General features: G+C 40.2%; 1 protein-coding gene across 5 annotated transcripts in view; it reads left to right on the top strand.

The window, feature by feature from the left end:
* Positions 1–15,079, top strand: part of BRF1 (BRF1 general transcription factor IIIB subunit) — a 155,119-nt gene that overhangs the window by 52,175 nt on the left and 87,865 nt on the right. For 4 of the 5 annotated variants that reach the window (XR_014946165.1, XM_015865581.3, XM_085547800.1 and 1 more), the window contains exon 4: positions 8,045–8,076. Coding sequence is in view for 4 of the 5 variants with exons in the window: in XM_015865581.3 (XP_015721067.1) it covers positions 8,045–8,076 (32 nt within the window). In the remaining variant the exon portion in view is untranslated. Of the gene's footprint in view, positions 1–8,044; positions 8,077–11,103; positions 11,214–15,079 lie in introns of those variants that run through there. The other variant, XM_085547802.1, reaches the window with a different exon arrangement.

Below are 15,079 nucleotides of genomic sequence, written 5' to 3'. Positions count from 1 at the left end.
AGAGATAAAGGTGTTTTTGCAGTGCAGTGACAAAACTGGGAACAGAGAAGTTCATTCGGTGGAAGAGGGGCATGTTGTGCTGACTGCCAAGCCTGCTGCGTTTAAGATGTGTAACAAAGATGGATGGGTGATTGAGGAAGTTACTGAGAGTTACGGTAATGCCTGTAATCAGACTTGCTTTGAGAAGTAATTAACAGTTAGGTGGTGTTTGTGGAAGACAAGCTCTCCTTCTCTCCTTTCCAAAGAGCAAGGAGCAGGAAGGTGTATGTAGCAACCTCACCGAATACCTATTAAATAGCATGTGAAGAAAAACTCCATGCTTTTAATTAATAGTGAATAATTAATAATGCTGAGAAGCAGGAAGCTGAAGAATGAAGAAGACCGAAATTTCCCCCTGCCCTGATGATGGTTGCTTGTGATGATCTTACAGGTCTTTTCCAACCCAGATGTTCTGAGTGTTGTGTGCTCTGAATGCAGGAGCTCCCTTCAGCGCACTGTGGCGAGTATCCAGATCGAGTAATGAAAGGGTTTCTACAGGCATGTTTCTACCTGCGCATAATGCAGAAGGACTTGCAAGAGAAGTTTGTTTCTTCCTTGTGTTACATGACATACGTTGATGTGATTCTCTGAAAGGTCTTTTAAAATGGGAAGCATAACGCGGCCAACTGTTGGATTTTCCATTGAAGGCCATTAGGAAGTCAGCAGCCTCAGGATGGCAAGGATACCATTCATTTCTTTTTAATGCTGTGTGGTGGGTTTTTTTTTGTTTCTTAAGTAAAGACTCCACTGTCAGGAATTTCCTGCTGCGTGGCTGTTTTACATGGAAGAGATTGGATAACGTGTGTGCATGATGAAATCACGTTCATTGATACTGGCAGGACAGCAGCATTTGAGAGTTTGCAAACTCCTCTGTGCCTCAATGCAGTTGCACAGCAGCTGCCACTCTCCCATCCCACCAGAGTTCTGAGATAATACCAGTGCACTGGGCTCTGCATGAGCATGAAAGCAAAGGTGTAACGCCTGGCTTCTAGCACGGAAAACGTGAACCATTCTGTGTGTGTGAAATTTGGGTTGGTTCTGGTTTAACAGAGCAGGGCAGTGCTAAAGGTACATCTGGGGGTTGATCGGGTGTGAACCAGAGCGATGCTGTGTTGAACTTTTGCACAGGAATCACGTGTGTGCTTCAAACAGGGGAGGCGTTATCAGTTTTCTGAGGCTGGTTTACTGTTAAGCAGCTATTCTGCAGGCTCCTGCTCCTTATTTGTTTTAAAGTTTCTCTTTCAGATAAGGCAGGTCTTTGTGTTTTGGAGCTAGCCCGGGAGGACTCTGCAAACAGTGTTACTTTAAAGAGAAATTTGAGAAGGTGGGATGGGTGACAGAGATTGTCTCAGGCTGTGTTTGAGGTGAATGCTTTAAGCCAGTGTGAGTTGGCACGGCTTCAGAAAGAAATCATCTTGCTTTGCCCTTGCCTGCTTGTTCCTCCCCCAGTCCGTCCCCTGCCTTCTATCAGCCCAGGTGTTTGTGCAGTTACGTGTGAGCTGGGGAGTTAATCCAGTTGAAAACAGGCCAAAAAATAATAATAAAAGGAGGAAAAATATTTATTTCAGGCGGTTCCTTAGGCAGGTTTGTCACATCGTTGCACTGATAGCAGCCCAGGAAAAGCGGTGGTGATAGGCTACAAGAGCCAGGCTGAGCCAGGCTGAGATTATGCTTTGTTCACATTGGTGCAAATTGCCTGGAGCCAAACCATGGCTTTAACATCTTTCATTTCCCAAATCTTCCCAAACGCTTCCATTTGGAACATCCTGAGAAGCAGAGTGTGAAGCTCACAGCACTGCTGGTTTTCTTTTGCCACTACTGGGCTGGGTGTGATTTTCTCTGCTCCTGGTTTCGTTCACTGCTCTCTCCAGCTGCAAACCTGGCTGACATGTGCTGTGTTGAATTCCCCATCGTCAGCTGAGAGTAATTCTTCCAAATCTTCACCTCTTCCGTTTTGTGAAGTGTCCCGGTACAAATCATAAACACTGCAGGCTTCATGTGAAGGGTAAAGAAACTAAAAAGCTGAACTCCTATCTAAGTCTTCACTGCTGCCCTCCTTCCCAGCTACGTTTTTATGCCCTCTCTGTCACTGTGCCATGCTGTGCAGGTTTTTGGACTGGATGGCTTCACCCTCACTTATGTGTTTGAACTCCTTTTTCAGGCACACAATGTTTTCTGCAGTCATTTCTGCTATTTACAGTTTCCTTTTTTCTTGCAGCCTGAGCTTTGCTCCTTTCCTGGTGCCTCTCTCCTATTCTTGTCTGCCAGCTCCACTCTTCTTTTAAGTTCTTCCTTAAAACTTGCTTCTCCTAGCAAACTCTCTTGTTTTGCCTCACCAGTGCCGTTCAATTTACTCTTCAAGGGGAAGAGGGTCTTCCTTTCTTGTTTGGAGACGTTTTGTTTTCCGAATGTAGCCAGCTGTTGTTTATACACGATCACATCGTCCAGGTTGGAGATAAACTCAGGTCTCTAAAAACTTAATATTTACATTTCCTTCCATGCTTTAACTTTCCCAGAGCACGCTAACCAGGTTTTCTTTTGGCGGCGTCATTCATGTATTCCTTGCATAGCATCCTGAATAAACGAGGCAACAAGCATTTTTGGACAAGAAGTATTTATTTTATTCTGTTCTTTCTTGGCTGTGCTGCACTGAGCTGTAAATTTACATGTGACTTTGTAAATACTCCGTAGTATCACACAAAGCAGGTTGTTTACTTGGAGTCAGTAACTCTTTGGCTGCAGCCTGGCCTGAACTCTTTGAAGACTGTATTCTTTAAGGGCAGCATTTTCAAAAGAGCTGAACACTGACTGAATATTCAGCTTGCTCTTGGAAATGTTACTGTAAATGGCAATGAGTCTAAAGAAAATTATTAATAAAAGTAACAGCATTAATTTTGTGACAGCTGAGTTATACGTGTGTTGGGGAGTTAGAAGCTTAATGTAGCTCTCAGGCAATGGGTTCATCCTGTCGATCTTGTGCTGAATCCAGCAGCCCTCTTGCCCTAGATTTTGTCCTTAGTTGCCAGGTGTAGAGTAGTAGAGGCAGACAGCTGGTGTTGGAGGCCAGCTCAGCCCCTGGGTGAGCCAGAAGGTTGCTCTTGTCACCTTTGCAGTTGAAGTTGCATAATCAGTCTGCTGGATGTAGACTAAAATGTCTGTCTGTCTCCTTTTTAGTAGATCTACCTATATAGGTGGCTGTACGATGCTGGATTACCACCACTGGCTTTGTTATAACTATGAATATAGAGGTGTGCCACGTTCTGAAAGGGGAGCTATGGTGATAACATGCTGGTCGATCTGGGGAAGCGATCCAGCAATGCTTTTTGTCCTTAACAATTATGGAGTTTAAAGTACTGTATTTTATGCAATACAGACATGCAGTTATGTGCAAAGAAGAACAAAGCAAACAAAAAGAAGCCCACATAAACCCAAACCACAGACCAATATGCAGCCTTTTTTTCTCATGCATTTGTCTTCACATAAGCTAGTTTGTTTTATGAAAATGGATTTTATACTTTCCAGTTTGATTTAAGTGCTGTCTTTACATGTGCATGCAAGTGCTATGCAAACTTGTTCTTTGCAAAGTTCAGAAACTGCCTCCATTGGGTTTCAGCCTCAAGGCAAATCTTTGTGAGAGTTATGAGAAATGAGTTTTCTACAAAAGAATTGGTTTGGGTTATTATTTTCTAATCCTGTTAGTTCAGCGTAGTTGGGAAGAGAAATGTTTTTAGCAAACAATTAGCGCTGTCAGTCAGTTTTAATTAATTGCTAATTAAAACAGTGGAAGTTTGTAAAGCAGGAGAGATTTTGTTGTGATAAGTCACAATCAGCAATCACTTGCAGTATGAAAATACAGAAGGGCAAGGATATACGATAGAAAGATGGGGAACTGGGTTCAGGGCCAGGCAAACGCAGTCACTAATTTTTCACCCTGGTATCACTCTTCTCTGTTGTCCTCTGGCCCTTTTATCTTATCTCCACGTGTTTGTTACCGTAGGTGCTTCTGGGAAGCTCTCATCTCTTATGGAGCTCATGCAAAACATAACATTGAAATTGCAAGTGTTAAGTTTCATCTAAAGTTTGAGAAAGATATGTGCTTCTATTCAGAATGCTTGCTGTTTGCTTGTCAGTTATCCTTCTTATTAAGCTTTGCTTTATTTTCTTTGCAGCCAGCTGAATCATTCTTACTGAGTGCATAGAAGGAATTCAGGTTTAACTATCTTATGTACCTATGGATGTTAGGAGTTTTTGTTAGAAGCAGAAAGTGACTGCACAGCTCTCACAGACATCACAGTTCTGCTTAGCGGTTTGTGGTCAGGATTCCTTGGCATTAATCTTTCTGTGGTATCCCTGATTGTGTAGTAAGCTTGTAAACAGTAAATACAAATGTGAAGGGTAACTTGAGAATATTTCAAAAGTAAAATGAATACGCTCCCCCCAAAAAAACCTCAAGCAAACAAACAAAAGGACCTCACCAACCCAAACCAGTCTCTCCATCCTCTCCATGCTGCGTGGTATATACCTGTATACTTCCAACATGACACCGCGTATTGCACTTTGGAACACTCAACTGGGCGTAGTAAAAACCTATGAAATTGTTTGAGGCTTTCCTGATTGTTGTAGGTTCTGTCACACATTAAAACCTTGATATTTTAGGAGAGGTAGCAACTTGATCTCCTACAAGTATTTCTGCATCTCCGTATAAACTTGGTCAAGTGGAATTTTTGCTTCCTAATTAACGATACCCGAAACCTAAGGGGATTTTTATCCGTATAAGTACTTTAGAATTGCTGGAATATATAAAATGGGCCTGTCTAAAAGACAAATGCACGCTTGTTTTGGTATTTTGGGTTTTAGGTTTCCGGTAGTATTCATTTCATCACGAACTTTTGTTTCCCTTGGTACTGAGAATGAGATCATTATTGCAGTGATTCATTGTGCCCTCACATTATCCACAGATTACCAGATTATAAAGGCAGAAGGGGAGTGCTCTGACCGCTCAGCCTGACCTCTTGCATCACGTTGGTCAAAGGATTCCCTTGAATTAAATCTTTTGAAGTTAAGCCTTTAGACTCATCTCATTTGGTTTGGAAGCTTCCGAAGGTGGCCGATCAGCTGCATACCTTGGTGAAGTCAGCTAAAAAATAAGCACACACACACACAAAAAAAAGCAGCAGAAACTGTTGAAGTTTCCTTCTTTTCTTTTGAGATTGGGTACATTTATAACCCAAGAGCCCTTGTGTTTAGATGCTGTTGTTTTGCACGTGTCTATCTACCATATCAGTAGCTTTCTGTCTCTTGGGGAACTTTTCCATGTGTTAGCAGTCTCCATATGTAAAATTATCATTGTGTTCTTTGTGCTTCAAAGAAAACATTTATCTTAGGATTGTATAAATTTTGAGCACATATTAAGTATTATCTGCAGTTTTCAGCTGTTGTTATATGTTCTCCTGAACCGTTCCAGCTCTGAAAAGGAGTTTCAAAACAACTGCCTGTTTTTACATCTACTTCCTGCTGATAATTGTGCTCACAATATTCACAGTAAAGGCCAACCCGTTGCTACTGCATGACTCAAATTTCCCCTTTACTTTTGCTTTGCTACGCGTCTAATCATTGAGAGAGATTGCTGGAGGCTACATTAAATGAAATCCAGAAATGCCACATTTTTACTGTGACCTTTGCTTACCGTTTCGGTGGACACTTGAAGTAACTTCTCTGTGGAGCAAAGCAACTGTATGTGAAAGCATCTGTAGTGTGTATGGCTCTGAATCATTGCTTGAACCCTGCACATGAATTTCCCAACTTCTTAGCTCTAATCTTCTGTCCCTACAACTTTGTGCAGCTTCTCTGTTTCTCCTTACTTAGGTTAGAAGGTAGGTTTGTTTTTCTTGCAGTCACGAAGACTGAGCACTTTGCAGTATCAAGTTTGGCTCTTTTCCACCAGTTGCAGTTTGATGATGGTGAAGAGTAAATTATTGTACAGATTTCACGACTCTAACTGAAATACTTCTGTTAGAAAAGTAGCTTTTTGGCTCAGCTAAAATGTGTGTTACCCTCTGGCAGTGATTCTGTCTCCAGTGGCAGCTTCTAGGGCCATGCGACTGCTTGCTTCAGCATTTCAAGAACCCATCAGCTCCTTCTTTTGCTTATTTATTTATTTTTATATATCCCTGAATTGTGACCAAATCTGTCAAGTACGGGTGATAATTTTAGTTCTTTCAGTGGTGGAAGCATCTCAGTATCTTTAGGTATCTCAGTGATGGACAAATGGTAACTGGACACTTCAAGTCCGTAATGCACTAGGAACATTTTTAGATCTAGAATATTCCTCAAGCATAAAATTGCTGTTGTGATTTCTTTCTAGATCCATTTGAGGAGCTGACAAGAGCTGTGGTTTCTTGGCAGTTTCATTACTGAACTCTTTCAGTTTTCCACTTCCTCACTATTCTGGCCAGAAAGTCACATTTGATTCAGTATTATTCTGTGTAAATTTCTAAGCTGTATTATTTCTTTGCAGTCTGTTTGTATGAACAGTTTTCTTACTGTGTTAAAGATTACCTTAATGCCTTGCATAATATTTTTCTATAATAGGTCTGGGATTTTTTCAGACTGAGCTTTCACCTAATTAAATATCCAACTATACTGTGATTTTTCTTTTCATGCTAAAATTCACTGTCACCGAATATTCTTAACATAATGCATTGGATTTTGTAGTGCATTTGGAGGACTAAATTCATGTAATTGCAAATGCAAACTAAGGATGGAAATGCTCAAGGATAAAAATCCTTAGTGAACAAATGTTTATGTATAAAGTGATTACGTGATCTAAATTATTCTTCTTCCACTGCTGATAATATTTAAGAGAAACTTATACAATGGCATACCCTAAAAACGTCACATGCTTGCGTTACTGTGGTGTACCAGGCTATACCGATGTTCCAGTGCTTCTTAATACTGGATTTCTTAATGCATTTCTCCATACAGAATTTCTGCCTACGTGTTTTCTTTGCCTGCCTCCCTCCTTAGTTTCACTTTGATGCTGCTTTTAATGGTAAATCCGGAACTCCTTTATGACAGGTGAGGCAGCTCTGGTTGGCTGATAGCTGGAGCATGTGAGCAGTACTTCGCTCTCGGCATGAGGCCACCTTTGCACTTTAAGCTTAATGTTTGTTTGGCTTTCTTTTTTAGTTCTGAAGACAGTATGTTTAAAAACACGTTTACATTCAGTATAATCAGATGGAAACTTAAGGTAGTTTCAACTCCTTTGAACTATTGTCAGTCCCAGGTGTGTGCCCATAAGGAGCAGTAGTTGGTGACCTGATCACATAGTTGAGTAATAATGAATGATAATGAATTTGAAAGTAGAATCATGGAATCGTTTTGAGTTGGAAGGATCCTTTAAAAGTCATGTGATCCAACCCCCCTGCAACAAACAGGGACACCCACAGCTCCATCGGGTGCTCAGAGCCCCATCCAGCCTGACCTTGGGTGTCGCCAAGGATGGGGCATCCACCACCATCCATCTAGGTAACCTGTGCCAGTGCCTCAACACCCTTATTGTAAAACAAACAAAAAAACACCCAAAAAAACACCTTCCTTATATCCAGTCTAAATCTCCCTCTTTTAGTTTGAAACTATTTCCCCTTGTCCTGTTGCAACGGACTCTGCTAAGGAGTCATTGTCTGATTTGTTGTTACTGTTCTCTCCGTAGGCTGCAAGATATGGTGAGTAGTTGTAAATTGCACGAGGTGTTGTCTTTTTCTTTCAGGCCACCACTTTACATCAGCAGCTTTGTGCAGTGACTGCAGCAGGAACTGCTGTGGTGCAGAACTGTTAGCTGGGTGCTGACTGTGCTGTGAGCAGAAGTGTTCCATCCCAATACCTCACCTGTATTTGCTCTTTGCTGCCATTTAACTTGGGCTTATTCCTTTGTTTTTTGCCTTGCTAATGAAATTTAGGAACAGTCACATTCAACAAGCGTTTATGTTCCTTGACTTCTTCACAGACATGTTACTGGACCTCAGTGATCTACTTCAGGTATCGTATCTATTTTTTTTTATGGGAAGATTCTCTTGATAAAGGTTACATTGAAGCAAAGTGCTGTCAGCGTGGGCTGTTTGGGATGCTTTAATGTCTCCCTAAGCTTTCTGAATTGGGAAATCACTGGGTTTGTAACTCAGTAATTGCTCAGTGAAATTAAGTATCAAATTTCTTTTGCTTTTAACAAATAATGTATCAAGAGTTAGTATGGTGCTTTTTTCAGTATTCAGGGTTATTGCAATGGCGCAAGGTCAGTAGTTACATATTTTTAACATAACAACAGTAGAAGAAAAAACTCTTTGTAGGTAATACAGTGTAAATGGATTAGTGTGTGCCAGGGATGTGTTTTATGAGCTGTATTTTGAACAAAATACATGTTTGCTCTTTGTGTGGAAATAGAAAGCTCTGCTGGCCTACACTGCCTTACTCGCATTCTCCACGTTCAAACTGTTTTACATACAATGTGAGTAGGTTAGTTACATCTATTTTTGTCCTCCCAGCTGTCTTGGTAAATGGCATCCCTCTGAAGACTATTTATTGCTTAAAGCAATCTGCTGGAATTACAATAATCAAATGAATCCTTAATTCTTAAAATTACTAATGGATTTTTTTATTTTTTTTTATTTTTGCGAGCTCTTATTGAATTATTTTGATTGCTTATAAGCAAATATTGCATATGTAGATTTTTTTTGGGGGGGGTTATTTCCTATTAAACACAAGTGATTTTATGTGGTGGTTGCTATGAAAAAGAATGATTGCAGTAATATGGAGAATATCTACCAAATGCTAAGAAGAGGGATTGAATCTGAAGAAGGAAAGATGTCCTGTTGGCAGGGACAGAGACTGAGCAATTTGTTTCTTTTTCCCTCTATACATTCCAGCCATAAGAGGTGTCGAGATGGGGCACATATGATCCCAAAAGGTTAAAGGGGGGTAACCGAAGAGATGGGAGAGCTGGAAATAGATCAGTGGTATGAAAATAGTCAGCCCTGGAAAGAAGAAGAAAATACAGTGTTTCACTGTCATGAACTTTATTTATGTATTTAACTACGTGACAGTTTCTGATAGCCTCCCATTTCTGGTTTCTTAAAGATGAATCTGAGCTAACAGGAATCTTAAATGTCATTGTTAACTGTAGTTAGCCAGAAAGCTGTACTGAAAAAAAACCAGAAATGAGCTTTTTTGACTTCCTCCAGATTTTCTCCTGTCAATCCCAGTTTGTTTTATTAAACGACACCAAAAAAAGCAAAACAAATAAAAACCAACCACCTCCCATTTTCTATTTTAAGTCATCATTATATACATGCTTAAAGTAAAATTACCTGCAAAAGAAGCTCCGTAGGTGATTCTTATTTCTCGATGCTTTGTTTCCCTCTAAAATTAGTGGCCAAACATTTATTGCCCAGAAAGAAAACTTCCCTGCATGGTGCTTTAGATCAGTCTTTGCTTGCAGATGGTACGAAAGCTAAAAGCAGTTTGTTTATTGGGTAGTACTATTGTCTTGAAGTGACTTTTTCATTCAAGGACAGCTCTGCTATTGTGAAGTTAGGATGTGAACATCATTAGAGTAAAAGGAAGGCTGTTAGCAGAAGTGATATTGCTGTCTTTTCATAATCTTTAACTGGTTTGGGGTGACCTGCACACTACTACTGAGCAAGTGCAGAATGCCTTGAAATAGATTTTGGTGTGTTTGAGTGGTGATGGGTGGAAGCACTGCTGTCTTTTGTGTACTGCTTCATCTAATAGCAAAACAAAATGTGAATCTACCAGCAAAAAGGGTACATGAAAGCCTGTGGAAAAAAATACCTGCTGCTTTCTTTTACCACCTTGCAGCTGAGCACAATATTTGCTATGCTATTCTGCATCTGTGACCTTCAGTATCTGCTGGGAGAGCTGAGACCTCACAACTGGTAGCCAGTAGCTCCCAACATAAGCAAGTTGGGTAGCTGAAAGTGAGAGGCTGTTTAAAGAGCCCTTTCAGTTTTCCTCCTGTACTGATGACTGAGATGGGGGAGTTTGGCTTATTCCACTGGAGAACTATTCTGTTTCATAACAACTTCAGGAACTTCAAAATTGCTGTCAGAATGAAATAAAATGCCCCCCTTCTTCATTGGAAAGGCCAGCTTTTTGTATTTTGCTTTCCATTTTATCTCTAGATGAAATACGTTCTATGTGTAGGAAACCTCCCGTTGAAAGTGTCAGATTCAGTGTGCCTCTAGTACACTTAGACTTAAAAGCACTAGCTGAAATGAGCTGAAAATGTGCAGAGCAGCTCTACATGCTCCCTGTGCAGAGCAGAAAGGCATATGCTGCATGTTGATTGCATTGGATGGATGATCAGTCACCAGTCTCCGACAGGGAAAGTACTTGTTTGTATTTTCAGATATTGCATTTTACTTGCAAATACAGTCTTCAGAGCGGTCTATAATCAGGCCCTTTGTTTGCTTTTTTGTTATTCCAATCGAAGTGACAGGACTTGCTTGTCGAGGAGAGCTGAGGAGCTTGTCTAGCCTTGGCCCAACTTTTGAAGTTTGGGTTTGCTCATCTGTTTCAGAGCATTTGTTCCATTCACCTGAGGAACTATTTGGCTCACATTTGAATGCTGCCTTTCCAACCCTAGGAGACTCTTTCTTAGTTTCTTTTTTAGCCTTTTGTAATCTCCAGTGTCATGGTCTTTGCAATGTAGTCGTAAAAGACTTCAGGAAGAGATGCTGGCACTGCTTTGATCTCCAGTTTCAGCCTTGTCAAGTATCATTTTAGTGTGCCGTATGGTGTGTCCTGCTGTTAAATAAGACTAATGCTGCCTGAAGTGATGTTAGAATCAGGCCCTTTAGAGCAGTGCACGGCAGGAGGATTAACAGCAACTGGCATAATAAAAGAAAATGAGACATTCTGTCTTGATATGAAGAAAAGGCTTTTCAGTGTGTGGATGCTTGATCATTGGAACAGGTTGCCCAGAGGAGTTTTGAAGTCTCATCCTTGGAGGTTCTCCAGACCCAGGGCCACCTGTTCAGTTCTAGCACTGACCCTGCTTTGAGCAGAGGTTGGATTGGAGGCGTCCTGAGATCCCTTCCAACCAGAGCCAATGCCATGATTTACGATGAGGGAAGAGGATGTACAAGAAGAGAAAATCAGTGTGTGCTACTTGTTTGTCTGGTCCTTTGGTCTGTCTTCCACTTCAAACTAACTCTTACCTATTCAGTTTGTGCAGTCAAGTAACAATAGTCCGTTGTTCAGAAGGATCATTATTGTGAGTTATTCTGGGAAGCTTGTAGATGTATTTATTTTTATTATCATTGCTATTTGTTTTATTTTTAAGGCAGCACTGGGCCTTGCTGATTTTTTTTTTCCTGTGCTTGTCACAAATTACTCCCTTACTTTGTTGCATAGATGGTGTGATTCTGATTTATTGTACAGCTGTGGTGTTGGAGGGAGAATGCTAGGATGACAGTGGATGTGATTAGTGAAAAGTAGGCTCTCTCTATGGGGTCCCTAGGATGAAGGCAGAGCTTTAAAATGTAGCATAAAAGAAGCTGCTTAATTTTGATTTGTGTCTTCAGCTTCACTCTGACAAGCTGGGTTTTGTACACATTTGTAGTTTCTTAGATTGTTCCTCTTCTCAGGTTAAATGTGATGTTCTAGTTCTGATACAGACCCTGGAAATAAGACATTATGGGAGAAGGGCGAAATAATATATACATATATATATAGCTTTTAGACAGTATGTACTGGCTTCAGTTTTTAATACCCTTTGTTCCTTTAAAGATATTAACATGTTGACTGCATTGCCTTTATTGCCCCTTTGCAAATTGCTATGTTGATTGAGTTAATTTAAACAACCTGGTTGGGACCTTCAGGCATTACTATACTAAAAATGTTAATAATGAATCAAATAACCACAGGTGCCTCTTCCCCCAGCAACAGACACTCTCCTTAAAAACTCATTTGCTTTTCATGCTTGCTTAATTATTTAGGCAAGCAGCCATGGTTGTTTCACAGTGTGAATTCTCATTGAGTTCCAACTGCCCGGTCTTCGTCTTTCTGAATGATAGAAGAACTCAGCATCATCACCATTTGTAATATTTTTCTACGACGCTGTGCCATGGTCATGAAAAAGCCTTTTTGGAAATTGCTTGTAGTAAAAGGGTATTGATTTATTAATTTAGAAACATGAATGAAGATTTTTGCTTGACTGTGATTGCAACTTTATTGATTGCTACTGTCCAGAATTTAATGTATCTGGTACCTCTATGAATGGGGGATTCCCTCTTTCCCAAAGAGGGTTTAAAGTCCTGGAATGTGTTAGGATGATGAACAGCTGAATTCCCATGGTACTGGCATGGAGGTATTTGTTATCTGTAGAAGTGGAAGTATATTGGTATTTGTGAACATGTCAGGCGTGATCTGAAATCAAGAGGAAATAATGAAAGGATGAGAGTCCCTATGGAAGCGTCCCTTTGAAATCAGCATCTGATGACTGACAGATGTGAAATGAAAAGACTCTGTCTTCGAAAAATACTGTGAAGGGCAAAGAGTATAATAAGTAGGAGGATTTTTCTATAAAGATCTAAGTGAATAATTGGAAGCCATTCCCTCTCCAAGTGGCACTTTTAGCTAATACAGAGTGTGCTGTAACGAGAGCAGAAACCATTGGTAAAGGACAACATCTTGTAGAATTTTAATTTCTCCTGTGAAAACTTAAGGTTAGAAATGAGTTGCTTTGTGGTTCCTGGGTGAGTGTGTGCTTTTTGTCTTAAAAAATGTCTTATTGTTATACAAAAGATAGAAAACCAGAATGCATAGTGGCAGATCCGTATGCTTGCAAGTGAATTCCATTAATTGTGAGCTGAATGTAAAACAACACAGTAAAATATATGAGAATATGCAGATATTTTTGAACACCCAGGATAGGAGAGGTTGATGCTCCTTTCTGTTGCATCTGATTTAGGGCATTTTAATATCTGATCAAAATATGAGAACAGTACAGAGATCACAAGTCTTTGAGAAGTCAATAAAATAATTGCTACACGTTGACTGAAGAGAGCTTGGGAAAATGCAGGCTTTCACTTTGATTCTTATAAATGTAAGAAGTGGAGAAAAGAGGCCAAAGTTAATGTGGTAAGCTTCAAAGATGCTGCAGTTCAAGTCTAAGCCAGAGCCATCCTTCTAGAAGGGTAGTTTTGTTTATTCAACATTCTAAGAACTCATAAAATTAGGTTTTATGAATGCAAATGTCATATGGTTCTAAATTTGGAACATGGAGCTTCTGATGGATTGGAGTAGATGAATTTTTATTATAAGTTCTTAATGATGAAAACTAGGCATTCAAGTAGCTCTCTAAATTAATTCCCTTAATTTTCAAAGCTTAGTAGTGTGCAGAAAATGTACAGAAGATGAATAAAGCTAAGGTCTTTCTGTGGACCTACTATATATCTGTAATATTTCCATCTATCACAACAGCGGTGTGTGTGTGTTTATAGTGGTTTATATCAGTGACAATGGTATTAAATGTCAGTGTGAGGGCCTTCTGCTAACAGTGGAAGTGATGTGTCTTGTTGAGCAAGCTGTTACTGATATTGGGGTGAGCTTTAGGCCGTATTGAACACCCTGCTATGGATCTATGGATATTCGGTAAGTTCCAAGGGTGCTTAGAGTTTTGTTTTATGGGGCCTGAAGTATTTCTTGAACCGATTTGCCAGGAAAACTGGAACCAGTTGAGTATTCCCATTTCTTTCTGTGCATTTAAACTGACATTAAAGAAGTGCGAGCTTCGATACAGAGCCCGTAATGCACTGAGTATCATGGTGGTTGAATCGCCATCCCTGGGTGTGTTTAAGAGCCGTTTGGATGTGGTGCTCAGGGATATGATTTAGCAGAGGGTTGTTAGAGTTAGGGTACTATGGTTAGGCTGCTGTTGGACTTGATGATCTTCAAGGTCTTTTCCAACCAGGGTAATTCTATGATTCTGCGATTCTTTCTGAGTTGGTGGCATCCAGAGACTGCAAAGTGCTCTTGTTTTCAAAGGAAATACCCTGATGTACCATTTCAATATGAATTTATTATTCTGTGTAAATACACTGCCTACACCTTGAAGTCGGGTCATAAAGCATTGCCAACGCGGGTGAGGTGGAAAAGCAGGTTGGGTTTGAGTGTTTGCTTCTCCGATACAGCATGGATCTGGAGACCTTTAGGAAGGGCGAGGATGGGAATCTTAAAGTAAAGAAGTCCCAACAGTTTTATAATGCATTCTTCTTTGCTTTAGCTTTAATTCAGCACTTGTTTTGTTAGTTAGAACATAGCTCAAAACAACAACAACCCTGCCTTCTCATGTCTCTTTGTATTTATTTGTTCTTTGATGATTGCATTGCTGGAAAGTTTCCCTGGGAGGAGTTTCGTGTAATGACGTGGTTAGATGGGGATACGCATGAAGAATTTTGGATATTCTGGCAGAAAATCCAGAGGGAAAAATACTTGACCGAATGATTCTGAGGCTTTCTCTAGACTAAAATGAAGGAACTAGATGAGTTTGTGACGCTCTGATGGAAACACTGCATGTACTTGGCTCCGCTGAAGTAACTTTATTGATTCGTGCAGTGAAATCATCCTTGCAGAGCAAGATCTAAGCGATGAGGTTCAAGATTTATTGTAACTCGGTCAGCCAACTTAGAAGGCTGAAACTACAGCCAAACCCCCGCTCTTTATGTTAATGTTTTTTGGACAGAAGGTCAAAACAGTCCATTCCAAAGCTGCAGTGAACGTAGAGCATTGAAAGCCAACTGAAACACTACAGCTATTTTGCTTTACTAATGTCTCTGTGGCTCATGGAAAGTCACGTGCTCCCAAACTCCTGTATGAATTGCCAGATTCAGTAGATGCTTATTTTTCTCTGCTGAATTCGATGACTTATTTCCTAACTACACTTCTTGTTCAGAGGTTGTATTTTGCTTGCTTCCTTGCCATTGAATAGTATTGCTATGTCATCTGGCAAAAGGATGGTAGC

Source organism: Coturnix japonica, chromosome 5, assembly GCF_054131305.1.
Source record: "Coturnix japonica strain WE chromosome 5, WE-NBRP24, whole genome shotgun sequence".
Classification (NCBI taxonomy): Eukaryota; Metazoa; Chordata; class Aves; order Galliformes; family Phasianidae; genus Coturnix; species Coturnix japonica.
Note: the sequence above shows the minus strand (reverse complement) of the source record. Positions and strands in the feature narration are given on the sequence as shown.